General features: G+C 36.4%; 1 protein-coding gene across 1 annotated transcript; it reads right to left on the minus strand.

Moving 5' to 3' along the window:
• Window positions 1-4,035: 4,035 nt before the first annotated feature.
• Window positions 4,036-12,321, minus strand: LOC149541397 (oligopeptide transporter 5-like). Its single transcript, XM_089796672.1, has 9 exons — window positions 12,120-12,321; window positions 9,452-9,903; window positions 8,974-9,071; window positions 7,886-8,280; window positions 7,520-7,694; window positions 6,759-7,017; window positions 6,376-6,558; window positions 5,864-6,089; window positions 4,036-4,488 (listed from the first exon to the last, which is right to left on the minus strand). Exons 1-9 carry the CDS (start codon window positions 12,139-12,141, stop codon window positions 4,100-4,102), a joined length of 2,199 nt encoding a protein of 732 aa, XP_089652798.1. The 5' UTR covers window positions 12,142-12,321; the 3' UTR covers window positions 4,036-4,099.
• Between the last annotated feature and the right edge of the window lie 11,926 nt (window positions 12,322-24,247).

The raw sequence follows: 24,247 nt of genomic DNA on the forward strand, positions 1-24,247 counted from the left end.
GGAGAGATCCATTGTGACTACACTATCCCTCATCTCAACTTTCTTCCTCTTGGCCTCTGTATTTATTCCAATTACTAGTAGAGAACCATCTTGGCAAGTTTTGGCAAGAGGAATGTTCTTGTCATGAAGTTTGTCACATTCACTTGATGGTTGTGTGGGCCCTTGAGCAATAGACAAGGTTACACCTGATGCACAACTCTGAGAAGAGGAAGCCACTACTACTTTTGGGGAAGCCTAAGCAGATGTGCCTTTGCTCTGACTTCTCTAATTTGTGGTCCATTCAACCCATTTTTCAATCCCCTTGTAGATTTGAGCCATCATTACATCTAACTCCTCCCTGGTGTCTTCGTAAGGCTCTAATGTTATGGGAGTTCTTCTAAGATTAGTCAAGTAAGCATTGCTATACATATTTTGGCCATTGTCTTCCACCCCTTCTACATCAATGTTAACTTTGTATATCTTCACTTGATCAACTATTAATTTGGAAAAGGCTCAATCATGACTCTTGAACTCATCCTTGTAGTTGGCCTAGTAATCTTCAATGGTAGTGATATGTTTTATCACACTTCCTATCTATAAAACATCCCTGGAATACCCATTTGGGTTGAACATGGGCCTCAGGACTTCATACATGTCCAACTTATACTTCTTCTCAAATACCTTCAACATGTTCTTTGCATCAGAGCGGGTGTAGCAGCTGAAAGCCCCCACCTTCATGGGAAATTGGTATCCTTTCCTCTTCAAGCTCCCCCTCAATATTTTCACTTTAAGGGCTTATTGCACAACCTCGATCAGCACAAGCATGTCATTGGGATACCTTGGTAGCTTCAAGGGGAAGCCATCAAAGGCTGCAACATGCAAGTAAGAGAAAGATGAGAAATGAATGAAATAACTCCCAAACTAGTTGATAGCAACCATGACTTTAGGATTGAATCTCCTCTCTGGGCATCCTTGTAGCTCCCTATAAATCCTCATGGTAAATGCATCCTTTACTTTCACATACTCAACATAGCTATTCTATAACTATAAGCATGGATAAAACTCATAAGGTTTCACATCATCAAGAAAAATCTCTAGTCTTGGGAGGCCTAGCCATAGTTGCAATGAGGCCAACATATAAATTAGGAAAGAAGATATATAGAACATATTATAAAATTTGGCCACATAGAGAACATTAGACAAAATTTTGCTTACCTCTTGAGCCCAATCAATGCATTGAGTGTCAGAGCAAATGACTTGTACTAAAAGGAAATACTACTCAAAAAAACTCCAAGCTTCTACCTCACCTTTCAACCTATGTAGGAGAACCAAAATATCAATAATCTTTGGTTTGAGGTTGGTCCCAAACAAGGTTTTAGGAACTTTACTCTTAGCACCCTATAGTTTATGGAACCATGTCTGCATGATTTTTTCCCTCTAGATCATCTTCTTTGTGGGGAACTTAGAAATGGCTCTCCCAAAGGTTAAGTCTAAGAATTCTTCCCACTCTGGCACACAGAGGCAATTTACTATAGTTTTTCTATCAATTGAAATTAACACTGTGTCATCAAGCAACACAATCTGCCTTCTCTCTAGGTTGTAATGATTATGCACTCACAAATTAGCTTCAAGGCTTGATCTACAACTGAAAAATTGGCAACTTCAACTAACCCACATCCTTGAAGTTTCTTGGTGATGGAGTAAATTTTTTCATACTTTACTCTCTTTTGAAAATCCTCCATGTCATAGAAGCAAAGAGAATGGTGTGTGAAATTCTATAGTTGGGATTTGATTCCATTCAATCCATCAAAACTCGTGAACCTAGTTGCCATGATTTTGAGAACAAGATTTGAATTGAAGAGATGAAAGGAATAACAAATGCAACAATCATAGGTTTTTCAAAAGCCATGCATTTCAACAAAATAATAGTTCAAAGAAAAAGTGATAGCTCATTCAACTATTTATGTTTCTATAAATGAGAGCCTTGATTCATCTGTTGTTCTTCAAAATTTGTGCCACAAGGATGGAATTTAAGGAAATACCCATTGAGTATTAAATTAGAAATCTCAAAGGACCTTTTAGGGGCCTTTTCACTATTCCATTGAACTCAACAGTAATTTTCCGTAAACACATTTCTTACTTTTCCATTTTTCTTAAGTTTTAGAAAGTTACCATTAGGGTACCTGGTGGGAGAATGTCCACCAATTGAGATCCTGACTATCATTTCATTTCCATAATGGTTTGATTCACTTGAGTATCATTTTGAGATGTTTTAAATATGACTTGTGAATCCAACCTAATTATTAACTTGATTTTTCTTTGAAATTTAGGAAATTGTCCTCATGGGTTGAAAACCTGCTGAGGAGAAGATTGTTTCCATTTCTACACTAATGTTTCCTTTTTTAGTCAAATTTTGGACAATCACCCTTCTTGAAGTTAGAAATGCCTAAATGAGGTGCGAAGACCTTTTTGAGGACCAATTAATTTTCCTTTTCATTCCAAATTGCCTTCTTGGAAAATTAACTTCATGGATTGGAAACCTGCCGAGGAGAAGTTAGATTTGAGTTTTCCAACGAGAACGATTATGTGGGCCACAATGAATCTGGACCATATTTGGGAGTCATAATCCTAAATGAAAACATTGATTGTCTACAAGATGCCTTGTTACTTGCACATTTTTGATATATGTGCATCATTTAGTGCCTTTTACAGGAAATCATCCTCATGGACCATAGGAAACCTATCGAGGAGAAGTTAGCTTTGAGTTTTCTACCAAGAACAATTATGTGGGCCACAATGAATCTGAACCATATTTGGGAGTCATAATCATAAATGAAAACATTGAATGCAAGATGCCTTATTACTTGCACATTTTTGATACATGTACATCATTTAGTGCCTTTCACAAGAAATCATCCTCATGGGTACAAAACCTGCCGAGGAGAAGACAATTTCCAAATTTTCACCAACATTAGTTTTTCAAATGGTGATACATTGTAAATGGATATAGAATGTACTTGATCTTTGAATGAGTAAAATGAATCTCTATCGGACTAGGCACTAACCTACCCATAAGATCACTCGGCAAAATGAGAACCCACTCGGCTATGAACAAAGGGAGGGAGAAAAGGGAAAATCCAATAGAGATTCTTCTAACCTAAAGGGAATTAGACCTAGACTCAAATGAAACTGAAGCTATGCTCTTTTAACTTATACACAAGAACTTACTTTTGTCAATTAGATAGAAAACAAAAAGTGGGGCAACATGTTTATTGTTATTCACTTTGAAACCAATATAACAAAAAAGGCATTATTGTACCTCTTAATGTATTACAATTTAGTTAGAAGTATGAATCCAAGAAGCAATCTTCTTAGTTTTCTTATATATTTTTTATTTAGTTTTTTTTAAACCTTGGAAGGAGTGGTTATATCCTTCTACCTATTTTTTTCCATATTTTTTAATCATTAATAAGTGTGGATAGAAGTACATTGAAGTGATAATATAATATGCTAAAGAAGCTATATTGCAATCTTGACCATGTTACTATTCTATATATTATTAATCTCTCTCTAATACAAATTAGATTTTAGTTAAACCATAAAAAGTGATTCTTTTTATCATTCTAATTATAATTCTATCTCAATTTTTAATTCTCTTATAAATTCATGTACTTATATCTAGAACATAATTATTTTAAATTTTTATATAAAAGAATTTACTATGCATTAATTTTGGATAAAGGCTTTGACAATGGACTCAACACACTAATTGTTGCACCTTGAGATGCTCTTGAACATTAATATTAAAATAAGAGAGAAACATAAAATTATACTTTTTAATTAAAAAATGATCAAAACTTATGTTTCTAACTATAATTTCATATAAATTTTCGCTTCTCTTATATATTTAAAACCACATTTTTTTGAATTTTCATATATAAAATGATTTCCTTGTGTATTTATTTTGAATAAAAGCTTTAACAATGGACTATTTACACATATTAAATGCACTTTCAATGGGCTCTTTATCTATAATGTTAAAATAAAAGGAAAGGATAACACTATACAAAATTAAATCTTATTAAAATCATATATTGAAGAGGAAAGATTTTGTAATAATTTATTTTGGGCAACCATCAACTATAATTCCAGGAAGTGTAGGGCATGTAGCAACATGACAATGGTCATCCAATTCCCCCCCTAGCCAACTTAAATTTCGCTCATTCATTTGTAACGCAAAATAACCCAATAATCCCATAAATGCTACCCCTGCATCCATTGCAGCTGAGAAGACATAATTATGCCTACTCCACCATTTCTTGTTTCTTCTATAAATAATATAATTGAAAATAAATCCAAATGTCCCCCAACATATGAAATTCACAGAAGTTGCTGGGGGCATCATATTTGTGGCACCAATCAACACTGGCATATTAATTCGTCGAATCCATTTCTTTTCTGAAAATATCTTGGAAAGAATCCATACAATGATTGGTGCTAATGCGCCCACTAAGAAAAATAAAGGAAAACATATTAAATTCCATAAATAAAATTAGATTAGTACAAAGATTACAATAAAAATTTAAAAGTAACTTGTATAGATAACTAAATAAAAATGTGTAACTTGCAATACGAGTTGTAGAGAATTGGGAGATAAGTATGTCACACCCTCAAAGAGTAGATTTTGAGTGTAATGGTATGAGAATAACGTTTTATTCCTTATTCACATGCTTCAAGTTATTATGGCTTTGATAACAAGAAATAAAAGCAAAATTTATATACATATATTGCTAAACTTAAAATTTCTAATATTTCTATTAAGTAGGCCTAAAAATATATATATCTAAATAGTACAACTCTCAATAATGAGTAAATTCCTATTTTTAAAGTATTCCATTTCTCTAACTTATTTCTTATTTTTATTCTACTTCAATTTATATTGTTTGTAATATTAAAGCAAAATAAATGAGGGTGTTGTCCCTTAAGTACAATAATCCAAGCAGTGTAAGATTGCCAAATTAACAATCATAACATATTAACAACAACAACAAAAAACAAAAAAAAAAACCATCATCTCTCATTAAAAATAATAACAAAAACCAAATGTCCACATCATCAAAGAGGAGCTTTATATCTCTCAATCTACTACCAAACAAACAATCTAAACTAGTATCAATCTCATAACAAAGCAACCAAGGGTTGTTCCGGTAAGCATAAAGGCATCTAGCAAAATTGATCCAAGTTAAAACATAGAAGATATAAACAATATTCATAATGAGTCCATGATGGCACCTACCAAGAGACAAAACAAAAAACAACCATAACAGGGGACACAATCTCTATTAAGTTTATTTGTAAGTATTTCTAATAAATGAGAGATTCTATAATGTTGGAGTTTAAACCATATATTTTAATTTAAAATTTTATAAATGGTTGATAACCTACAAATTTCTAGTCTACATAAAATGAATTCTAAAAAATAGCATGTTTATAGAGCAAATAGAGGGATTAAAATATTATAATTATCTTATCAGGGGTCATAATCTAGCTTAATTAATTTGCGATAAGAGTTAGTCTACGAGTATATGTTTCTTAAGCATGATATAATCTAGCACATCTTTGTAAGTATCTAAGCTTAATTACACAAAATATAAATGAAGTTTATCTCGCAATCATATTCAATACATAATATGAAGTAGCTTAAAATACTCAATAGAAGTACTAGAAATCTAATTAATAGATTCAAAAGGAAAATTGTAAAAATTATATCTAGATTTTTTTTTAAAAACAAAGAATAGATTAGAGAAGACCTCATTGTTGAGTTATCTATAAAAAGATTTGGCAAATTTTTAAAAATATAAAAAAAGGATGAATATATTCTTACCTAGGAAGAACAAATTTAGAGATTCATAGAGTCCCATGGAGCCAAATATTCTTTTGGGTCCAACCACTCCCCATATGACCGAGGCATTATAAAAAACCCTGTCGTAAGGACATGTCCATGGACTACCCTCTGGTAGGAGCTCTGGAGCACACATGTTATCTACACTTTCTAGTAACCACCACGCCATTCCAAAATATACAGAGGCAGCTATGAGTGTACCTACAACCTATCATATTGGAAAAAATAGAATAAAAATTAATATAGAACTAAATACTTAGTCAATATGTTATTGTAGCAAATTTGCAGCTCTAAGAAGAGCCTAAATAATCTATCTTAATAAAGAAAATCTTATTCTTATTGCTTTTGGATTTTGACTATCCAAAAACAGTAAGAAGATGATTATAGAATGTGAAAATCGATTAGCAAGATAAATACTAATTATAAATAAGCATTTTTTAATCAAAGAAAAGCAAAGAATTCAACTAACACATTTAGAGTTCTTGAAAATTCACCTGAACAATAAACATTGAGCGAGGTGGGATCTTCATGTAATGTCCGAGCTTGAAGTCTGAAAGAAAAGTGATTGCTTGAACCATGGTCATATTACCATATGTTTTGAATATGACATTTGCAACAGGCCTGCCTGGATAGAGATACCCAACAATATATTCATTTATTATTTTCATTCCTGGTGTCTGTGGAGGGAACAGTAAAAAACTTGGTCAGTTAAAGCTCATGTTCTGATACAGACAGCTTAAACATCGCATACTAAGGCTTTATTTTTAGACTAAGAGTGTTAAATAGTCAAAGTTGAATTATTTTTTTCAAGCTTAATTTACTCTTAGTATGTGATGTTTAAAACAATTTTATAGATGAAAAACTCATATTTTAGTACCATATTAGTAGTGGCAGTGATTATGCCAATAGGTAGAGTTAAAGTCACTGCCAACAAACAGGCCAAAAGCACTCCCCACCATGGTAGTTGTAATTGTTGCTTAAACCCTTGACATGTTGCAATAGCTACACTTATGGTCAAAACCAATAATATCATAAACCAGGATTGTGGGACAGCCTTGTAGTTTTTCCTCATCAGTCTGGTGTGCACATCAATATTCTCATCCTCAAGAGCTGCCTTGGTAGTATTCCATATGTACCTGTTTTAAGCAGGATTGAAGAGAATATCAGCAAGGGAAGACATCTCAGCACATGGATATACCATCAAATTAAACAAGTTTTAATTACAGACATTACATAAATCAAACTAAAGTGGACCTATAAAAGGTTTGGGCCCTTCAGAAAGAGCCTACAATACAATGGTAAATTGTGAGTCTTTCATTTGAGAGATCTAGAGTTCCAGTTTACTCAAACTTAACAGTTAATCTTACCAAATAATAGTAAATCATTAATATGTAATAGCCTGTCACCTATCCAAAAAATAGGTTCAGTCCCTTGGATATAAGGCATCACATCCAGTGAACAAAGCTAACATATTAATGAAATTGTACAGAAAACCTACTTTTTGAAGGGGAAACTTTTGATATGGTGAATGCCTCAGAACCCACACCTTTTTTCCAATTGTTGTCAACTATGACTAATACATAGGCTAAGAAACATATTACAATCAGAAATTTATTCCTACCATTTAATCAAACTCACTTTCCATGAAATACTAGCACATGGGATATAGTTGCTGAAAGAGTGGCAAAGCTCAGACCATATGTGAATGCAAAGAGGATGCTCATGTGCAGTTTACTGTAATCTTGGTAGGCCTCATCATTGAAGCCAAAAAGGTCCGTCAGAATTCTTGTGGTATTGTATTTCTGACCACTGTCTGTGAAAACGAACAGAAAAATGTTAGGGGGTGGGCCTTACAGTATTCATGGTATTTAGAATAACAGAGAAAGTTGAAAATAATATAGGATAAGTTGTAAGCTTCTTAATTGAGAGAGGTCTTGAGTTCAAGTCTACAATTAATTTTAACAAATAATAATAAATAATGAAGATTTTGACCCATTACTGTACCTGTGAAAAGATCTGATGAAAATATTGGAAACGCTTTTGCATTGTAAGCATTGTTCCAGTAGGCCAGGGGTATAATGATATACATTATGATGACGAAACCGACCATGACATTGGCTATTGCAAACCAGGGAGTCGCCAGAGGACTTTTTAAATAGGATGACACAACAGCCCAGTCAAGAGCAAAGGAACCTATACCAAGGCCTTTGAGGCCTGATCCAATCTGTTGAGCAGTAACTGAATCCTTCCATATCCAACAAACAATAGAGAATGCTGTAACAGAGGGGAAGAGAAAATTTGGTACTAAGTAATACGAGAAGCTTGCTGTTAGCACTATGATGAAGAACTGCATCCTTGTCAATCCTCCTTTAGGCCTCTTTTCTTCTTCATGCAGAGCCCTAATTCATCAGAATAATCAGAAACAAGAATCTATGCAATAATTATTAACAATTGTTATATATCCCTAAGAACTAAGAAGCGACAGAATTGCAGACAAGAGCCTATCTACAACTCACCAGTAAATTGTGAGAATCTCATTTAAGAGTTGTTGGGTTCCAATCTCGATCTCAAGACATAATAATTAATCTCACCAAATAATAATAAATCATACAACATTACTGACCAAAAAACATACAGAAACCTATGATAATGACCAAAAACCATACAGGAGCCTATGATAATGGGTAAAATCTTTACAAAATATACAAAATTAATGAAGAAAAAGAGACGTTTATATCACAAATGTTTTCCACCCTGAAAATTCATCAATCAAAGAGTAAAAAACATGCAACCATAAAATGTTCTTAGCATTACCATATCACCATCCAAAATAAAATTTGCATCACAAGACAGTTTTTCACCCTTAAATGAAATCGGTCTGAGAAAAATATAGTGGACAGCTATTTTGTATTGTCTGGGTTATGGTTTGAACTTTTCATATATTCTAAGACTGAGTTACTATAACCCTGTGCGTGCTGACAACAGGGTATGGGAATTAGTGAACTCAAAGCTTCAATCTATCTTCCAACAAAGACAAAATCGTTGTCAAGTTTTCTGTTTATGAATGAAGCAAAAGCTCATTGATAACTTACCTAAATAGAGAGACTTGGACGAGGTTTACTGGCCACCACATATAGGAAGACTCCACTAAAGTCTTTCGGAAGATACCAGCCCATCCAAATCCCAACACCTGAAAAAGGATAAAATTTTAACTAAGATATCTGATACCATATCTTTATATATGCTTGTTTCCTATCATATAACTACATTTATTCTATCTAGATTGACCCTTTTTAAAAATATTAAATTCTGTTAAATCTAATACAACTATAAATGCTAACGTGTCTTCATTTTCCTAGTTCTGTAACTAATGTTCATTCAAGCAATGTTAAAAAGAGAGAATAAGCAATGTGTTTTGTTTGTTATATTCCCAATCTCGAGACTTAGTATTTTTTAATATCAACATTTCAGATCAATCAGAATGAATGAGTGCAGGATTTGAAATAGCAAAAATACACACAATCGAATCTAGAAGTGATATTTAGCATGTTTTCTGTAATGATTAATCACCTGAGTTGTAACTGAAAGTAACCAAGCGGCTACAAAACCAATATGTCTCTTATAGAAGGCCTTGATTATTGTAAGTATGCTTATGGCATATACACCTCCTGCTCCAGCATTGGCAAATATTGTTATGAGAACATGTTCCTTGATGTTAAACGGCCCTGGGTTGAGTGTAAAATGCCAGTTTGTGCAAGGGAAACGGAATTTCTTGGTGGGTAATGTGGCTGCCATGAGATGTCCCAAAGGAAGAACTGCTATCTGAGCAGAGAACCCTGATATTGTCAGTGGGTTTGATCTGTATGAAAAGAACTGATTGGCTATGGCCAAAAGAACGCATGACAATAGGCCCAGAGACCACATCCTGAATGTCATTACTGGTAAGGTTGGGTCATCTGTAGTTAATACTGTAAGTGCAACTTCTTCTATTGGAGACTGATCATGAACCTTCTCGCCCCCTCCTGCAAATAACAAATATTATCATCAAACTGCTAGATCAAAACAAAAACATAAGGAGAAAAAACAATGTTAAGTTCATCAGATTTCTACAATTCATATTAGGTGATTATTTTCTTTTTTGGGATGACTGTGTGTTAGTTTTTCACATCAACATTTCAGATCATGCTACATGATCCATCATCGGAATGCACAAGAAAACAAAGGAAACATCAACCTTTCAGATCATACTACATGGTCCACCATCAAGATGCACAAGAGAGCAAAGGATCATGTAGTATGATCCTAAATGTTGACAAGACAATCAGTCCCAAACAAAAACAATATTGTTGGAGTTTCTTGATCCATCATGTTAAGATTTGTAGTTCTACAAGTTCCAAGCTCTGCTTGCTCACAAGAAAGTGGGTTTCTAAATTTCCAGAAGTTCCTGACTCCGAGAGAAGTAGAAGCTAATCATGTACCTTATCACATTCCAGTACTGATTAATTTGACTATACCAAATGTGAATTTAAAACATTTTTCATAAAGAAAAAGAATTTGTGGATTCACTATGTTCCTATTTTCTAGACTTGATTAGTCCCTTTTCCGCTTCAGAAATCAGCACCATAAAATGTTTGGATCTACATATCTCTGATACTATTAACAACTAATCATGTAACAAGTCACCTTCTCTTCTTATTAGTAAGACTAAAAATAAGTAAATAACTCGGTGAATCCAAAAATTCTTGTTATAATAAACTTGAGTTTACGGATATATCATGGTAAATCCAGTTATTCTTGTTAGAATGAACATAATGAGTTTCTGTACTCGCCATATGGTGCTTTGTAGTTGCAAACACTCCTAATCTTGCTAAGTTCGAGAAAAAGAGAGCTCTGAAAGTCTAGAACTACTTATATATCTGAGCTCCACTTCTATCATCTAGCATTCATAACACAAGTACTAATTGAAATAAGTGATAGAAAACTACGATATGATTAGTTCAGACACTCTTAGAATAAACTGGAGTTCATGGTAAATAATGATAAGATTTCTAATGCTAGACATTCGCATTTCTGGTTGCTCTTATGAAGCGGCAAGCTAAAAATGGATCCCAAAAAACAATGTTGTTGGAGTTTCTTGATCCATCATGTTAAGATTTGTAGTTCTAAAAGTTCCAAGCCCTTCTTCTTCATAAGAAAGTGGGTTTCTAAATGTCTAGAAGTTCATGTCTCCGAGAGAAGTAGAAGCTAATCATGTACCTTATCACATTCCAGTAGAATAATCTCTACTGATTAATTTGACTATGCCCAATATGAACTTAGAAACTTTTTTCATAAAGAAAAAGAGTTTGTGGATTCACTATGTTCATATTTGTAGACTTTCATAGTCCTCTTTCCACTTCAGAAGTCAGTACTATAAAATGTTTGGAACTACATACCTCTGAACCTAATAACAACTAATAATGTAACAGGTCACCATCTCTTCTGATTAGTATGACTAACAATAAATAAATAACTCGGTGAATCTAGAAATTCTTGTTAGAATAAACTTGAGTTGATGGATATATCATGGTAAATCCAGTTATTCTGGTTAGAATGAACATCATGTGTTTCTGTATTCACCATATGATGATTTGTAGTTTAAGCCTTTCCTAGTCCTGCTACGTTTTATAAAAAGAGAGCTCTGAAATTCAAGAACTACTTATATTTCTGAGCTCAGCATCTATCATTATAACTGGAGTTCGGCATTCATAACACAACTACCAATTGAAATGAGTGATACTAAATTACAATATGATGAGTTCGGACACTCTTAAAGTAAAGTGGAGTTCATGGTTATGTTAAGATTTCTAATCCTGGACATTCACATGCTCTTATGAAGGCGGGAAGCTAAAAATCTAAAACTAGCTATCTCTGATCCTGATAGCACTTTAAAGGATATGATTGTATTAGAAGGTTAATCTACACTAAGAAAAATAGAACTTGTAGTTCAAAAACCTAGCACTCTAATAGCTGAGGAAATGGTTGTTCAGGATGCACTAATCAATAACTTATGGTGTAGGGTGCAACTTATGCATCCTAGAGACTGGATAGCCATTTCCAATGGCCAAAACTAAGTTAGTATAATGGTAATAGTAAATCTTAACATAACTAAATCCTGAAACTCGATTGGATGAAAGTCATGAAAACCTCAAACAAGAACAATTTGGAGAAATAAAAGAAAAGAGAAGATATTCTCAACCAAAATTTGTTGTCGAGCCCATGTTGAATGTAGTTTAGGCCAGTCGATATAGTGCAAGCCAGCCTTAGAACCTCCGGTATGGAAAACAAAAATGGGAATGCTCTAATATAGTTGGTCTTCAGCTCTTAGACATTATACATATTGAAATCTCCATAGCCAATAACTTCAGCCAGCCTTGAAAAAAATTCCTTCTTTCATTCTTCCATATGGCAGCATGGCACAAGGAATATATAAAGAATCTTCTTCATTCTTTCATTATAGCGTTATGGCACGACACATATAAAGCAAAGTCCACTGAGCACTGAGCAGGGATGTGGTATAAAACATGAAATACTTTTATTTCCCTGGATATAAAGCATGAAGTGGCGGTATTGCTGTCCAGCTCTTCAAATTGCATCAAAGCAAAGGTCAGTGGTATAAATCCTTCGAATTTCCACCATAATGATGTTGTCGTCAGTTCGTTACAAGTGTAAGATAGATTTGGAATTTAGTTACAGCCTTTTTCTTAGTTCATATTTGTCCGTTACATCTTTTGTCTGAATCAGTGAAAAATTGCGAGAAATTAAAGTACAAAAAGCCATTTTTTACGATATATGAGACTTTTATAGGCCGTCATCAACAGAATTTGTAGAAATCCCGGGAAACAAAAGCGTGAACAGTATACTAAACGTCACAGACTGTTCATGCTTTGCTTTGGGATATAAAAGTGTGAAGTACTTTATTTTAAACTCTGCTGTAACACAGTTGATTAATTTACAGCCCTTTCAAAATATCTTTCTTGATTTTGCATTTGAGGGCATTGGGAATGAGCCTTCTCCCTGCCCAAAAAGTTCATCCTCATTATACTGACTTCACAAGAATGGTGTGGGATTAATTTGGCTGGCCCTGCAACATACTTGTCAAAAATGCTTTCAATCAGGCTTAAACCCCTTAAACCCTGCTGTGGAACAGAGGCCGTTTTTGTATTTATTTAATATATGTTTTGAATTGGATGTTAATCTTTACGAAACATGTTTTACTTTGTTTTATTTAGAGGATAAGTATATTTATCTCGGGTGTGATTTCAATTTTAAATTTATTAATTCAACAGTTTTACTCAAGTATTTTAAATAATGAGTTATTCAATTTTTTGGCTTTTTTAATGTTATTACTTTTTTACTAACAAATGTCTTATATTTAGCTATCAAAATAATTTATTTTTAGATGATTCAAGATTTGAAGTTTTCAATGAATAAATGGATATTCTTGAAAAATATATATAAAGTTACATATGCATAAGAGCATCTAAGTATAATTAATTATAATTATATTGCAATAATAAATTTTATTATGTATATAATTTTGTGTATGTCGAGAAAAGTTCTTATAATTAATTGTATTAGAACTTTACAAGATTAACTCAACAATATCATCACAATAAAATGCACCACAAGAGCATCATTCTAAGACAAGTCATGTGATTCTTCACAATTCTATGTTAGTCTATAAGCTAGCATAAATTCATGAAGGGTTCTGAGTTTCATATCCAATATCAAATCTTGATTTTCTATCATAATTCATCCATTATATATTGACATATCAATTTATGTGACTCTTTACAATTCTATGTTAGTCTAGAAGCTCACATAGACTCATGAAGGGTTATGAGTTCCATATCCAATACCAAATCTTGATTTTCATCATACTTCATCCATTATATATTGACATATCAAATTAAAAGAACTAAGCACTAACTATCTCACTTTTTTTAATGAGCACTCCCTTCTCTATTAGTTAAATATTAAAGTTACATGTTCCCAAAAAAGGGTTGGGGAATAAAAGATCACTCCATGAGAGTTCATACAGAAAAATCAGAAATCAAACAACTATTCATTTTTTAAAAAACATAAAAATTTACCCTCAACTAGCTAAAGTAATGTCATATGAGGGATGAGGATCCTGACGATCATGAAAACTCCACACATCAGCGAGGTTAGAGGGTGGCTTAGGAGGAGTCCACCCATCATCAGCATTAACATCATTCTCTTTCTCTTCCTCTCTCATCACCATGGGAGACAAAATCATCAAATCTAGTTGGGGGAATGACCCTTTAGGGTCGGAACCAACAACAGGCCAACCAGAGGCAATAGGAGCAACAGGAGGATCAACTAGGGACCAACCAAAACCCTACTACAGGTAGGTAGAGTGGCAATGATAGATGTATCCCAACCACCTCTAGGAGACGGGTGGGGAGCCTAGGAGCTTGACATTTGGGAGTGGCAGACTGAGGAGCTATAGCCCTGACGATGACCATGGGGTGGAGTATGATTCACTAAAGTAGAATCTAGTGGCATTCGAGCAACTATACAAGGCACATTGCCCCAGTATTGAGGAACTCCTTTAGCTAGGTCACCTTGTTGGCTTGTACTTGAATTTTGTATCATCACATTATTACATATGCAAGCTTTAGTGTACATAAATACATTTATATCAAGAAATCTTTGAGTGAATAAAAGTTGCACATTCTTATCCTTCCAAAGAGTGAAAAGAATCTCCATCCTAAAAGCATGCCAAATCTAGGTATACTTAAAAGGGATTTTGGAGGAATCCCCTAGCAAAACCATATGCTAGGAAAAGGGTTTTGTCCTGAAAGGCTTACAAATTTCATAAATTCAAAGCCATTACTACTGAGCTTTGCAATAGAATGAGCTTTGCAATAGAACCAAAAGATGTGTAGGAAAGATTCTAGTTGCCCACAAAAAGGATAATGAGGGTCAAGAATACCCAAATTCTTAAGCTGAGGACCTAGAGGAAATCTCTAGAAGAGGACACACCTAGAGAAGTGTGCAATCTTTAGCTCAGTAATGGCATTCCAAATAGTATTAAACTTGTATCTCCAATTCTATTGAGAAGACATGAGGTGTTAGTGCTAGTTAAGTGTCTCAACCATAAGCAAGTGAGGCACAAGCCAAAGGTATCTCATCTTGGTCTTGTAATTGATAAGAGGAGTACACAGATACCACTTCTAGTCCTTCCACCATGGATAGATGGGATGGATACCTAGCTTGCGAAGCATATGGGAAGATAAAGCATAAACCGTTAAATCAAAAGTCTGATGATCTAGATGAGTGAGACAAAACTAGACCTACATATCCTCCCATTATTTAAGACTCATTGTAACTCTAGAAAAGATATATTTGGGAGTCTCAATGCCACATTTGAAAAAATGTTGTGCACTGGTAGCCTAAATCTTGGCAAGAGACCCACCTTGAATGGAAAACAAGGGTGATCGCCAAACATTGTTTTGATTCATGGAAATCCCATCACTAAAACCATATCCATCCTAATGAATCCATGGTTGATAGCCTCCCAAGGTCTCCAGATGCTCCTGACAAAAATGAACCTTGGATTTGTTGATAACAATTATTCAATTGTTTATTGTCATTGATGTCACACAGATGTTATACTCTAATTGAGCACTTCTAGTTGTAACTGAGCTCAAAAGACTCTAGCATTAGCCGAGAAAAAGTTCAGAGAAGAAGCCAAGTTTAGTGATAATGTGCGAATTGAGATAGGTTATTCATTGAAGGGATCCTAGTGTAGACCAAATTAGGTCAGTTACCAAAGGAGTTCAGTGTAAACCGAGTTAGGTTAGTTATCAAGGAACTTAGTAGTAATTGAATAATTCATTTTTCGTGCAAGCCAACCAACAAAAAATAACTTTCTTTATTATTTGGGTTATGCAAGCTGACTTAGTGATTTTATTTGTTTATTTGTAAAGGTACTCAAGCCGACTTGACATTGGATTTCATATATATGAAAGGTCACGTTGTGGATTGAAACATGGAATTGTGGAAGAAGATAAGATGCAAATAAAGAAGGATATTTGATTTTAAAGAGATGAACATCAAGGAGCTACAAAGAATATTCTAATCAGGAAAAGATCTAGAGGATAAACTAGAACAATTATCTAAATTTGCAAATTAGTTGCTTTGTCAATCAAGTCAATCATTGTTACTCTCTAACAATTGTAGCAGTGAAGAAATCTCTTAACCAAATTGTCTTAACAATCATTTTGTAAATCCTCTAACAAGGTGGTATTTTGAGATAGAAGTGTCTTAAGACCTCTAAGAAGGCCTCTCCTAACAAGGTGATTCAAATATTTTAATAGGGCCACACCTAATAGTGTGTTTTTTGACCTTTAATAGGGTTGGCTCCTCACTTTCAAAGAGTGAAAAGTTGTAACTAGTTGGATTGGTGGTTTTCCCAAATTGGGTTTCCACATCAAATCTTAGTGTCTCATGTGTTCATGTTATTTTCTTATTGCTTTATCTTTATGCAACTAAGTTACTAAAGGTTAATACACATCAATATCTCAAGATTTCTTTGTTAACTGAGCTACTGTGAATATATATCTCTAACCAAGATATGAGTTATAAGGAAGTTTGTAGTGACATTTAAGGGATTTGGCTTTTTTTTAGTGGTAATTGATTCACCCCTCTCCTCTCAGTTACTCCTCTTATATTTCCAACAATTGGTATCAGAGTTGATGGTGCTTACAAAAAAGGTTTCAAGGACCTAAGCTTGAGATCAAGATATCTTATAGGAGAGAGATTCCTATGTTGAAAAAAGATAACTTCAAAGCTTGACAGGAACTCATGAAGATGCATTTGGGAACCCTTGGAGATACATGCCTACACTTCTTGGAGAACCATTATGTGGCACCTCCCAATCCTTTGACTATGAATTAGATGGTGGATAGAAAGAATCATTACACAATGATGATTGACATTTATTCCTATTCTAAATTTGATGAAGTCAAAGATTTCCCTACTGACTTTGATATGTGGAATAAACTGGAAAAGATCTATGGACAGATGACAACATGAAAAGAGCCAAAGTAGAAAGTATAAGAGGACAATTTGAATAGATGAGAATGAGAGAAAATAAAAATATTACAAAATACAATGAAAGAATCAAAGTGAGTGTGAGTACAATCAAAGCCTCAGGAGGAACAATAGATGAGGTGACAATAGTCAACAACGTATTATGAATTCTTCTTCCTATTTATGCAATTAGAGTTTCAACTATTCAAGAGATGAGATGTGATCCCAAAAATGATATAACTTTGGATGCACTAGTGCAAAGAATAACAAATTTTGATTTGGATAACTTTGATAACTATCTTCTTGGATCTCAAAACATAGAATCAGCATTCAAAGCAAAACTAGCTCTTGGTAAAAAGGGAGGAAACTCAAAATGAGAACAATCTGATAGTGAAGAATAAGAAGAAGAATTAGATGATGACCTTGAAGCTATTAAAGCCCTACTTTTAAGAAGGTTACCAAAAGGAAAAGGTAAATATAAAGAAAAAATTATATTGATTTGTTTTTCTTATGCAGAAGTTAGTCACATTGTTGCATGGTGTCCAAACAAGGAAAACAAAGATAACAGAAAACTCAACAAGTTCAAAGGAAAGAAAGATTTCAAGAGCTACAAAGACTACAAAGACAAAGGTAAGAAATCTTGTTATATTGCTAAAGATTCTAATAGTGATAATGAAGATGAAATGGTATATATTGCTATTAAACATGAATCAAATGATAAAGATAATGAAAAGATGGCACTTATCTCTCATGTTAGCAAGAATGATACATGAATAATAGATAGTGGTTGTTCTCATCACATGACTGATGATAAAACTAAGTTTAAATACTTGGAGCACTATGAGTGGAAGTGTTAAATCTGGAAATAATGAGCCATGCTATGTGAAGGGAAAACGATGCATTGCATTAACTGATGAACTCAAATGTGGCAATGCTTACTAGGTTGAAGGACTAAGACACAATCTTCTAAGTGGGGAACAATTGAACAAGATTGGATACAAAGTAGAATTCATGAATGGGAAGGCCAGGCTTTTGGATGGTAAAGGAAACCTAGCTAGAAGGCAATCAGACAAATGGTAATCTATTCTATCTAGATCTCACTAAAACTTCATGCTTTTTGGCACAAGTAGAGGAAAGTTAGCTATGGCATAAAAGAATGTGTTATGTAAACTTTGATAATCTAGTTACTATAAGTAAGAACAAAAAGGTAAGAGGTATTCCAAATCTAAAGAAACTTGAAATGACCATATGCAAACAATGTTAGATTGGAAAGATGGGTAAGACTAGTTTCAAAAGTAAGAATTACAATACTAAGGATGTCTTGGAACTAGTTCATACTAATCTTTGTGGACCAATAGGTACAAAGAGCTACACTAGAGACAAAGTTTTCATTTTGTTTGTTGATGATTATTCTAGGATGATGATAGTAATGTACTTGAAAGATAAATATGAAGCTTTTCAAAAGTTTAAATGGTATCTGGCTAGAGTTGAAAAAGAAATAGGAAAGAATCTAAAATGTCTAAGGTCAAATAGAGGAGGAGAACTCATCACAAATGAATTCAATGAATTCTACAATGAAAGAGGAATCAAAATACAGGTATCTACACTTGGTACACCTCAATAGAATGATGTAGCAGAAAGAAGGAAGAGATCCATCATGGATTGTATAAGGACATTGATGATAGAGAAAAATGTTGCATCCAAATACTGGAAAGAAGCAATCAACACAATAGTTCATACCTTGAACCAAGTTCAACTCAAGAAAAGTATAAATCAAACACCTTATGAATTATGATAAGGCTATAAACCTAATGTCTACTATTTCAAACTATTTGGAAGAAAATTTTATATTTTAAAAGAGACAAGGAAAGAAAAGTTTGATGTGTGATGAAGGCATATTCCTAGGGTACACCAATAAGAGCAAAGCATATAAATGTTTGAATCTTGCTACTCACAAGGTAATAGAAAGTGTGCATGTAAAAATTGATGAGTTTGTAGAAAAGAGTGAAGAACATAGTTGTAAGGTGTTAGAGTAAATAATTAATTATTAATTATTTATTCTATTACTTAAGCTTACTTAGGTTAATGCATATTTAATGCATGTAGTGGTTGTTGTTGACAACTCGGGAGTTTTCTCCTTTTTTAGCATATTCCACTTTTTGAGGATATGTGCTGAGTTGTCATTTTTGTCCTCTACCTCCTTCCAGCTTGTTCTACAAGCTTCCATGAGGCCTTTTAATCGGTCTCTCTCTCATTGTAAATTATTCCATTCACATAGCGATTTCATTTTCCTATTGTGAAATATTTGCTCTTGCTCTTTCGGTTTCTCTTCAGCAAGCTATTTGCATGTAGGTGATCTTGGCGACTGCAGAGTTGGATTTCATCAACTCCTACATGGTATCAGAGCCTCCCTACTACTTCTTGTTTGAAGGATTTGTGAAGCCGTGATTCGAAGTCACAAACCCTAGTTTGTTTGTGCATTTTTTCTTCAAATCAGGGCTAGAGCGAATTTTTGGAGCACTTTCAGCCCAAACGGGCATCACCATTGGATCCAGAAGGCCGTTTGCAGTCAGGATTCATATAAAGCTTTTCGTTTTTGGAGACAGGGCAATTTTGGCGATTGTTTGAAGATCCCGGGTTCGCTGCCGTACGGATCGTACGGACGCAGCGCGGATTTTTTTTTAAAAAAATATTTTTTCGGGCGCCGTCGCTGCGCCACCCGCGCACCGCCCGCAGCGGCCGCAGCAGGCAGCGCCGCCTGTGCTCTGCCGCGGCTCCTCCCAGCTCCGCCGCTGCCCGGCCTCCTCCTGTCCGCCGCCCGGGCGCAGCAGCCTCCGCCACCGTAGACAGCGGCGCCGCCGGGTTTTCCTCCCGGGCGCCACCGCCACCGGCGGTTTCCGCTGCTCCGCCGCCCTGCGGCCTCTCCAACCACCGACCGCCACGTGGACCGATGTGCTGACGTCATATTCCGGTGCGCTGACGTCACTTTCCCGGCATATGACATCACCTTGCCGGTAATCGGATTTTTTTGCCGGCGACTGGTCTGTGACGGGCATACGGCCGTCAAATTTATGCCAGTGTCTGTAATTTTCCAGCAAGTGTATTTTTTTGAGCAGCAGTCGATTTTTTGGCTATAACTTGAGCATACGGAGGTCTTTTTTCCGATCCGAAAGAAGCGTCGGAAAGCTGACTCAGAGACGGACACATTGGTGCTAGTTTCGCACAATTTTGAGTTCGTTTGAGCTTCCATTTTTGGTGTCAAAGTAGAGGATTTTTCTGCACAACAAATCCAGGTTCCTTTCCAGTTTTTTTGCTCTCCTTAGTTGTTTTTTGTGGTATTTGGGAGATATTTTTTGTACGTTTGTGGGGGGGTGTCTTTCTTTTCTGTAATTTACTTCAGTTAAGACCCTTCTACTTCCGTCTTCTTCTTTCTCTCAATGGCGGATCCATCTATATCCCGTCTCACACCACACAACTACCACACATGGAAGGCACAAATGACTAGACTTCTAATGTCAAGAGGTCTATGGTCTTGTCTGGATGAGCATCAGCCTAATCTCCAACGACCTTATGAGATTCTACAGCACAGGAACAAGATGGATGAAGCCATGGGGCTTATTGCACTCAACATTTCAGACAGCTTGTTGTTTCACCTGGATGGTTTGACTACTCCACGGGCTTATTGGCTGAGATTTCAGGCTTTGTTTGGACAAGTGAATGAGTTCCGAGCACTTCAGTTGGATGCAGAATTAACTTCTTTGTCACCTAGTAACTTTCCCACCATTGAGGACTTTCTAGTAAAGTTCAAATCCCTGCGTGCAGTTTTACAAGGATGTGGGAAGAACAAAACAGATAATGAGTGCATATTTTTGATACTCTCAAAGCTGAAGGGCCAGTATCAGGTTTTTTCTTCTACTTTCTACTCCACCATGGATGCCCTTGGAGATCGTCATCGGATGCCTTCATTTGAGACATTTTGTGACAGGTTGACTAGGGAACAAGCAAAGATCCAGCAGGTGGATGGCTCTGGCTCTTCCAGCCAAGCATTGGTTGCTCAAAATTCTAAGGGAAAATCAAAGAAGAAAGGCAAATCGAAGAAAGGCACATCTGATCCTCCAGCTAATCCTCCAGCAAACCCTCCCAAGGGTAAAGATTCTTCAAAGTCGGGTGAGTCTACCTCCAAGATCAAGAAGAAATCTAGTGAGAACTGCAGCTTTTGTGGCAAAGATGGACATTCGGTTTCTCGGTGTTGGAAATGATTAGAGGCTTTAGAGGCAGCCATGAAGGAGCATAACATTTCAGCTCCTCACTCTTCATCTCCATCTGCAGGGAAAGGTCATGCTCTTACTGCACGAGCTAAGCCTTCAGTGCCTTTATGGATTCTTGATTCCGGGGCTTCTCACCACTTAACAAACACTCCTAAGTTGCTTACTTCACTAGCTCCTTCGGCCACCACACATATTGCAGTTGGGAACTCTTCACAACTTTTAGTTTTGGGTTCTGGCACTATTGCTCTGGCCGGAGGTTCTCTACAGGATGTACTTTGTGTCCCTGATATTTCGATGAACCTTTTGTCTGTCTATCAGATTTGCCACTCTGGCTCTGGGAAGACAGTCGAGTTCTCACCACATGATGTGGTTATTCGGGACCTGCATGATCCAGAGATGATTGTGGCCACTGGGAGTGTTGACTCTGCATCACGTCTCTACAGATTTGATGGATTTGAGTCTTCTGATGACACAGGTTCATGTTTCATTACACATGCAGATTCAGTAAGCAGACTTTGGCATGAACGTTTTGGGCATGTCAATTACAGATATCTAAAACAGTTGAGCACACAGGCACTTGTTCTTGGGCTTCCCCAGATCTCCTGTCCAGATGGTGTTTGTTAGGGATGTGCACTTGGCAAGCAACATAGGGATTCTTTTCCACATGGACGAGCCACTCGTGCTTTAGCACCTTTGGAGCTGATTCATAGTGATCTCATGTCATTTCCTACTCCTTCTTTTTCAGGTGCTAGATACGTGCTTACATTCATTGATGACTTCTCCAGACGCACATGGGTGTACTTTCTCAAGTACAAGTCTGATGCCTTTGATTCATTTCGTGTGTTCAAGGCATTTGTAGAGAAGCAGTCTGGGCTTTCTATTCGGCGCATACGCACAGATAATGGGGGGGAGTATGTGAACCAGGCTTTTAGAGATTTATGCTCTGAGCATGGTCTTCAGCATCAGCTTTCAGTACCCTACACTCCTCAGCAGAATGGTGTGGCCGAGAGAAAGAACCGAACCCTTCGGGAGATGGCCAGTTGTATGATCCAGTCTAGGTCCATGGATTCATGTTTTTGGGCAGAGGCAGTCAATTGTGCCAACTACATTCAAAATCGGATGCCTCACAAGGCACTTCGCCATATGACTCCTGAGGAGGCCTGGTCCCGTGTCAAGCCTGATGTGTCATCATTCAGAGTTTTTGGGAGTACAGCATATGCCTTTGTACCTGCTACTTAGACGAAAGCAATGGAACCAAAAAGCCGACCATTGATTTTTGTTGGCTACTGTGAGGATGTTAAGGCTTACAGGTTATTTGATCCTGATTCCAGAGAGGTCCTTTTTCGCCGGGATGTCCAGTTTGATGAGAGCCCACCTGCAGTTCATCCCTCACTTCTAGCGCCTCCTCCAGCTCCCACTACTCCCCCTTCATCTCCACCTTGTTTCACAGATGATGAGGATGATGATCATGGTGATCCTGATATCCCTCCACCACAGGATCCTTCCCAGATGCCTAAATGGGCTCGAGCTACTGTTGATGCTACAGGATCTCTAGCTGGTGACCCATCCACATCCCGTCGCACTCGTTCTCACACTGCAGGCTCTAGTCTTCTGAGTCATGCTGTTAGTACTGATCCTCAGACTTTTGCGGAAGCAACAGGACATTCAGAATGGGACAGTGCAATGGAGGAGGAATATTCTTCTTTAATGAAGAACCACACATGGGATCTTTGTTCTCTTCCCAAGGGGAGAAAGCTAGTGCGTTGTAAGTGGATTTATCACACTAAGTACGCTGCTGATGGTTCCATTGATAAGCATAAGGCTCGTCTTGTTGCGAAGGGTTTTTCGCAAGTCGAGGGTGTTGATTATTCTGAGACATTTGCTCCTGTAGCCAAGATGAATTCTATTTGCCTTGTCTTATCCCTCGCAGCTTCACAGGGATGGTCACTTTATCAGATGGATGTGAAGAGTGCCTTCCTGCACGGTGATATCACAGAGGAGATTTACATGGAGCAACCTCCAGGTTTTGTGCAGGATTCCACCTTGGTTTGCAGGCTTCGACGTTCTTTGTATGGTCTCAAACAAGCCCCTAGGGCTTGGTATGAGAAGATAGACTCATATTTACTATCTACAGGCTTCACCCGTTGCCATTTCGATCCCACGGTGTACATTCAGCGTCTTGGTGATAAGATACTAATTCTTGTTTTGTATGTTGATGATCTTATCCTTACAGGTAGTTCGTCATCCATGCTCCAGAATGTTAAGTGTGCACTAATGGACCAGTTTGAGATGACTGATCTTGGTTTGCTGCACTATTTTCTTGGTCTTCAGATTCATCAGTCTCCTACTGGCATTTTTGTGTATCAGCAGAAGTATGCTCTTGACATACTTCGTCGCTTTCACATGCTAGATTGTAAGGCTACTCCTACACCATTTCAGTCGGGTGTCACTTTGTCTACCTCCTGCTCTTCACCTACAGTGGATGCTACTTTGTATCGGCAGTTGGTTGGCAGCCTTTTGTACCTGACACACACCCGCCCTGATCTATCTTTTGCGGTTGGCCTAGTCTCTCGGTTTTCTCAGGACCCTCATGAGAGTCATTGGCAAGCTGCCAAGCATATTCTACACTACATTTAGGGCACCCTTATGTATGGCATTCACTATAGTACGGGGACACCACACATTGTTGGCTACACTGACTCAGATTGGGCCGGTGATGTTGATGATCGAAAGTCCACTTCTGGTTTTGTGTTTTCTCTTGGCACCAGTCCCATCACATGGTCGTGCAAGAAGCAACATGCTCATGCACTTTCATCTACAGAGGCTGAGTACAGGGCCGCAGTTCTTGCTAGTCAGGAGGCTTTATGGCTTCGTCAGTTGATGACTGAATTTGGATTCCCTCCTGATCGCCCTACTATTTTGTGGTGCGATAATCAGAGTGCCATTCACATTTCTCGCAACCCGGTGGAACATCAACGCACCAAGCACATTGAGT

The sequence above is a fragment of the Cupressus sempervirens genome, chromosome 8 (assembly GCF_028749045.1).
Source record: "Cupressus sempervirens isolate cs-2001-9-10 chromosome 8, ASM2874904v1, whole genome shotgun sequence".
NCBI classification, from domain to species: Eukaryota; Viridiplantae; Streptophyta; class Pinopsida; order Cupressales; family Cupressaceae; genus Cupressus; species Cupressus sempervirens.